The sequence below is a fragment of the Colobus angolensis genome, unplaced genomic scaffold (assembly GCF_000951035.1).
Source record: "Colobus angolensis palliatus isolate OR3802 unplaced genomic scaffold, Cang.pa_1.0 Scaffold38, whole genome shotgun sequence".
Lineage (NCBI taxonomy): Eukaryota > Metazoa > Chordata > Mammalia > Primates > Cercopithecidae > Colobus > Colobus angolensis.
The window spans coordinates 9,233,764-9,240,472 of NW_012117154.1; the positions used below are offsets into that span (position 1 = coordinate 9,233,764).

At 59.4% G+C, this 6,709-nt stretch overlaps 1 protein-coding gene across 2 annotated transcripts in view; it reads right to left on the minus strand.

Moving 5' to 3' along the window:
* Window positions 1-6,709, minus strand: part of SLC19A1 (solute carrier family 19 (folate transporter), member 1) — a 30,904-nt gene that overhangs the window by 10,843 nt on the left and 13,352 nt on the right. For both annotated transcript variants that reach the window (XM_011954193.1, XM_011954192.1), the window contains 2 exons: window positions 6,214-6,406; window positions 1,417-1,558 (listed from right to left, as the gene is read on the minus strand). In XM_011954193.1, coding sequence (XP_011809583.1) covers window positions 1,417-1,558; window positions 6,214-6,406 — 335 coding nt within the window. The remainder of the gene's footprint in view (window positions 1-1,416; window positions 1,559-6,213; window positions 6,407-6,709) is intronic.

Here is a 6,709-nt window from a genome sequence, read left to right on the forward strand (position 1 = left end):
GGGCACAGTAGTCAGGGGCAGTCAGCACCCAGAGGCAGGTCAAAAGCCAGGCCCAGCCTGGCGGGGGCCACACAGGGCCCTTGGAGTCTCCCTGGGACAGGCCCTCCCTGCCCATACACGCTGGCAGCCACCGCTGTCTGGGGGCAGAGGTAACTAGGGGCTCCAAGAATGGGGAGGACTTCCTATGGGGTGCTGGAGCCCCTCCAAGGCCAGCTGGACTGCTGCCAGCACCCCCACCCCCGGGGCCATGCATTCAACAGAAGCCTTCTGGGCCCCCTTTCTGCAGACCTGAGACCAGCCCGGCCACCAGGAGGCTGTGTCCACCCAGGCCAGGCCTGGACGCATTCACCCCCGGGCCTCAGAAGGTCACCTGCCCTGAGTGTTCAACCCCACCCATCGGAGGGGTCACCACCCTGAGCGTTCACCCCCGGGCCTCGGAGGGTCACCGCCCTGAGCGTTCACACCTGGGCCTCGGAGGGTCACCGCCCTGAGTGTTCACATTTGGGTCAGGGGTGTTGCACCCAGAGGGCTCTGTGGAACAGGGCCATGTGGCCTGCCAGTGTGGACAGGCCCTAATGACACTCTTGGGCTGAAGGATGCATTTCGATGAGTGAGCAACAGCCACCCTCGCCTAACAGGCATTCGCAAGCCGAAGGGGATGCCTGCTGTTGCCCAGGCCTCACCCTGAGCTCCAGAGTCACCGAGGCTGAACAGGCGCGGCACCACCAGAGGATCAGGGCCAGCCCTGACAGTCCTCCTGCCCAGTGAGACCTGGGCCGCAGGTGGACAAAGCCCTTGTTCCACCCGCCAAGCGCATCTGTCTAGCTGTAGGCTGGGGCGGGGCAGTCCTGAGGAGCCCGGGAGGACCTCTCACACCACGCCCACCATGGCTGTATCCAGCTCACTTGGAGACCCGGCCTTGGCTGGGACCCTCAGGAGTTAAATGTGTGTTTTCCAGCTCCTCTTAGAAGCAGCAAAGGCCCGCCAGAGGTGGGGAAGGGGAGGGCATCCGCAGAAGCCTGCATGCCAACACTGCTGAGTGGCTCTGCTCAGCTCTCCTTCCTGAAGAGAACAAAGCTCACGTGGCCTCTAGCCAGGGCTCAAGGACACCAAGTTCTGGCAGCCACAGGCAGAGAGCAGAGACAAGGACAGGTCCGCCTTGGCGAGCAGAGGCTCAGTCGCTTCCACCAAGGCCCAGGGCCTGACGGAGGCTCCCACCCACAACAACTGAGCCCTGCTGGGGTCTGTCTCATTTCCTGCTCTCGCTGGCCTGGTGTGTCCCACTGGAAGCCCCAGGCCCACACCCTGTGCCACCAGCCCACAGTGGGTTCCACATCAGGAGGGCACCAGGAGGCCTTGGCAACGTGCCCACAAGTAGCTTCCCTCCCCGAGGATGCAGGCCTGTAATGGGCTCACCTGCTTGCGGACCGGCAGGCCCAGGCCCCGCACGTCCGAGACAATGAAGGTGATGATGGTCTTGACAACGGTGGCAAAGAACGTGTTGACCCCGAAGACCAGGGCACAGAGCTCTTTAGACAGAGAAGATGCGATCTGAAAGCTGAACAGGAAGAGCGGGCAGATCAGGCGCTGCTGGGAGAACGAGAAGCAGCAACAGGGAAAAGCCTGCAGCCCGGCTCCCACGAGGATGCAGGCCTGTAATGGGCTCACCTGCTTGCGGACCGGCAGGCCCAGGCCCCGCACGTCCGAGACAATGAAGGTGGTGATGGTCTTGACAACGGTGGCAAAGAACGTGTTGACCCCGAAGACCAGGGCACAGAGCTCTTTAGACAGAGAAGATGCGATCTGAAAGCTGAACAGGAAGAGCGGGCAGATCAGGCGCTGCTGGGAGAACGAGAAGCAGCAACAGGGAAAAGCCTGCAGCCCGGCTCCCACGAGGATGCAGGCCTGTAATGGGCTCACCTGCTTGCGGACCGGCAGGCCCAGGCCCCGCACGTCCGAGACAATGAAGGTGGTGATGGTCTTGACAACGGTGGCAAAGAACGTGTTGACCCCGAAGACCAGGGCACAGAGCTCTTTAGACAGAGAAGATGCGATCTGAAAGCTGAACAGGAAGAGCGGGCAGATCAGGCGCTGCTGGGAGAACGAGAAGCAGCAACAGGGAAAAGCCTGCAGCCCGGCTCCCACCAGCCCATGACTCGCCTGGCAGCCATGGGGTCCCAGGGCATGCATAAGCCCCCCACCAGGCCCCCATCTCTCCCACACATGCCCGCCCCTGCCAGGCAGGAGCCAGCACCCAGGCCACCCACCCTTGAGGGGCCATTCTGGGAGCTGCTGCATCCCCTGGCTCAGTACAGGGTGAAGGTCCCTTATCCAAAATGCCTGGGGCCAGAGGTTTTGGATTTTGGAATACTCACATATCCATAAGGAGATACCTTGAGGATGGAACCCAAGTCTAAACACGAAATTCATTTATGCTCATATACACTGTATACGCACAGCCAGAAGGTGATTTTATATAATACCTAACAGACATTTGCATGCCAAAGGGGCTGCTACTGCCCAGGGCCTCACCCTGAGTTCTGGTGTAATTTTGTGCATGAAGAAACTTTTGACCGTGTTCTGAGACTCGTCAAACAAGGTCAGGTGTGGGATTTTCCACTGCGTTGTCTTTTCCGAGCTCAAAAACTGTCAGATTTTGGAGTATTTCAAATTCTGGATTTGTTTTTTTGTTGTTGTTATTTTTTTTTAGATGGAGTCTCACTCTATTGCCCAGGTGTGCAATGGCACCATCTCAGCTCACTACAACCTCTGCCCCCAGGTTCAAGCAATTCTCCTATCTCAGGCTTCGAGTAGCTGGGATTACAGGCATGCGCCACAACGCCCAGCTAATTTTTGTATTTTTAGTAGAGACAGTTTCACCACGTTGGCCAGGGTGGTCTCGAGCTCCTGGCCTCAGGTGACCTGCCCACCTCGGCCTCCCAAAGTGCTGGGATCAAAGGCGTGAGCCACCGCACCCGGCTGAATTCTGGCTGTTTTGATTAGGGATGCTGAACCTGTACAATGGGTGTCACAAAACACAAACTCAACAAGATGCCTAGAAGGGCTCCCATGAGCTCTGGGACGGACCAGGTCTGTACAGGCATCTCAAAACGCTCAGAAAATCATCATCAAGAGAACCCCTGGGCACAGACAGAAAAGTCTGGAATGAAAGTCTTTCATGGTTAAATGTTCGATAAATTAGAAGAGCAGTGAAACCAGAGTCGGTGAGGGAGCAGCAGCCAGGCAGGGCAGGCCCTGGAGGTGAGGGGCAGCTGGGTAGGGGAGGCCCTGGAGTTGAGTGGCAGAGGGGCAGAGCAGGCCCTGGAGGTGAGTAGCAGCCGGGTATACCCGGGCAGGCCCTGGAGGTGAGTGGCAGCTGGGCAGAGCAGGCCCTGGAAATGAGCAGCAGCTGGGTAGGGCGGGCCCTGAAGGTGAGTGGCAGCTAGGTGGGAGGTGGGGGTGCCCGGAGGCAGAGCAGGCCTTGAGGTGAATGGCAGCCAGATACAGTGGCCCCCGGAGGTGAGTGGCAGCTGGGTAGGGGGGACCCTGGAGGTGAGTGGCAGCTGGGTGGTAAGGGCCATGGAGGTGAGTGGCAGCCAGGCAGAGCAAGCCCTGGAGGTGACAGCCGGTTACCGCGAGCCCTGGAAGTGAGCGGCAGCATGCACATGTCCAGGAATGAAGGCACCACACTCCTGACATGGAGAGGTGACACACAAGGCTTCTGGTGCTCTGCAGAGAAACTAGTCTTCGGATGCAGTTCCAATTAAAATCCGCAAAGTGCTTAAAAAAAAAAAAAAAGAAAAAAAAAGAACTTGACAAAAAAATACCCTAAAGTTCACCTGAAGAAAAAATAAACAAAAATGCCCAGAAACCCTTTAGAGAAGGGCAGAGGTGTCTGTGCTGCCAGGCACTGGAGATGAGGGGACAGTGCAGATACGGGGGCAGGCGAGCGGGCGGCAGTGAGGACGAGAAGCACACGGAGGTCCCGGTGAGCAGGTCAGCAGGATAAAGGGCAGATGAACAACAGGGAAAACCCAGCACAAACGAGCTTCTGGACGCTGGCACTGGGTAGGCCAGCCCCCAGGGTGCTTCCAAGGACACTGAGAAACACTGGGAGTTGAATTAAAGGCAAACGAGTGTGGGGCATGATGTGGGCACAGGTGATTGAAAATACATGATACAGATGAGTGCTCCCCAGATCAGCAGAGAGGAAAGCGAGTCCCAGCACAGTCAGGAGACACACAAGGGCCGCTCAGTCCACAGCAGTCTGGCCGGCCTCGCTCTTGTGAAGGAAAGGCGGGGAGCCCAGCTGGTCCATCAGGGGCTCAGGGAGGGTCGGAAGGCCACTCCACCATCCTGATGGGGAGAAAGCCCGCAGGCCAGCCTGCAGGGTACCTGCACTATTGACAGAAACCTTTCAAAAGCACATACTCCCCAACCTGGCCATTCCCCTTCCAGGAATCCACCTGAGGGCCATTATTAGCATTTGGAAAGAAAAATGTAGGTAGAAGGGCATTCATCTCAGTGTTCTTCTGTTGTAAGAAAAATGGAAACGGTGACTTTACCCACAGACTGGGGGGTGGGTTGTAAGGCCCACCACTCATGACCCAGAGTGACCGCCTACGTCTGTGTCTGACATCAACCCCACACAGACAAGCAGAAAATGCTGGGATTCCCCGCAGCAAATGGCGGTTTTCTGCTTTGCACACTGCTGCACCGTTGGATTTTCTGCGATGGGCATCAATGACTTTATAACTAAAACCTTTCAGGCGTTGTCTCCCTGGATGCAGCAATGGGACGGCACATCAGCAGAGGCCCTGGCCCTTTCTACAGTGCTGGCAGGTCAGGGAGGGGGCCCTTCAGGAGCTGGGGGCAGCAAGAGCCCTGCGTGGGCCTCAGGGAGCGTGGAGAAGGCGGCCCCACAGGAGCAAAAGGAGCTCCAAGTACGGCAGGGGCAGGAGAGAAGGGTGGGCCGGGCTGCCCACGCCAGGAGACTGCTGCCCGCGTGTGGGGAGGACGGGGAAGTACGGGGCTGGGCACATCCAGGCAGAATGCTGCAGGGATCAGGCTACCAACGCAGAGGGCACAATGCAGGGGTCGGCAGGGCGCTCTCAGCTCAACAGGCTCGTGGCCAGCGTAAGCCTCGGGGGACGACCCACGGAGGGAGGGAGACAGGGCTCGGAGGCCACCCTGGAGTGGAGGCCCAGGAAGGGGAGCTGGGGCCAAAGTCCTCCCAGCTGGCAGGAAAGAGGGGCCAGGTCCAGGGAGGCAGGGGCCGGTGTGAGCACACAGGGTCAGTGTCTGAGTGTGTCAGTGTGTGTGCTCTGAGTATGTGGTAGGTGTGTCCGTGTGTGGCTGTGTCCATGTGTGAGTGTGTGGTGTGTTCATGTGAGCGTGCGTTTGTCCATGTGTGGTGTCCATGCGTAGTCTGTGTCCATGTGTGATATATCCACGTGTGAGTGTGGTGTTTGTCCATGTGTACACGTGTGGCATGTGTGTGGTGAGTGTCCACTGGTGTGTGGTACATGTTCACATGTATGGTGGGTGTGCATGTGTGAGCGTGTGTGGTGTGTCCGTGTGTGTGTTCACGTGTGGTGTGTATCCGTGTGAGTGTGGTGTGTCTGTGTGTGTTGGTATGTCCGTGTGTGTGGTGTGTTCATGTGTGTGGTGTTCGTGTGTGGTATGTCTGTGTGTGTGGTGTGCTGTGTGTGGTGTGTGTCCGTGTGTGAGCATGTGTTGTGTCCATGTGAGTGTGGCGTGTCTGTGTGGTGTGTCCATCTGTGAGCATGTGGTGTGTGTTCATGAGTGTGTGGTGTGTCCATGTGGGAGCGTGTGGTGTGTGTCTGTGTGGTGTGAGTGCCTGGTGTGAGTGTAAGCTGAGGATGAACTGACACAGGTGCATGCTCCCGCTCCTGCCTGGATGGGGTCTCAGCAGCCTGGGGCCTGCAGGATGGGGTTGGGAGCAGGGCAGCAAGCCCAGCAGGCTTCAGAGAGGAGCGCCGAGGGCCTGGGGTAGCAGCTGGACGGCACAGGCAGGGATGCCCCAGGTCCCAGGGAGAGACAAGCGGGGACCCTGGTCAGCTCCAGGTGGCTGGCAGGGCCAGCAATGGCACAGTCGCCGGGGCGCGGCGGGAAGATGGGAGCACCCGGCGAAGCGCGGGGCGTGATCCTGGTGCTTGCCCACCCCCGGCTCCCCACCCTTCTGGAACTCACGTGGCGATGGGCACGAGGAACTGGTAGGAGCCGCGGAACAGCACGAAGGCCGCATAGCACAGCCAGATGCTACTCGTGCGCACCAGAAGGAAGACCAGCCCGGCCTGTGTGGCCGTGACGCCCGCGATGAGCAACTTGGACCAGCGCACCCAGCGGATCTTCACGAAGCCCGCGGCGAAGGACGTGATGGCACCTGAGACGGGAGGGATGGGGCGTTGCAGCGGCCCTGGGAGGCCACGGGGCAGGGGGAGGTGGCAGGAGCCTCTGAGGGAAGGTATCCACGGGGCAGGGGGCGGGGAGGGGGAGCCTCCGGGGGAAGGATCCACAGGGCAGGGGGAGGTGACGGAAGCCTCTGAGGGAAGGTATCCACGGGGCAGGGGGAGGTGGCGGGGAGCCTTTGGAGGAAGGATCCATGGGGCAGGGGGAGGTGGCGAGGAGCCTCCGGGGGAAGCATCCACGGGGCAGGGGGAGGTGGTGGAGAGCCTCTGGGGGAAGG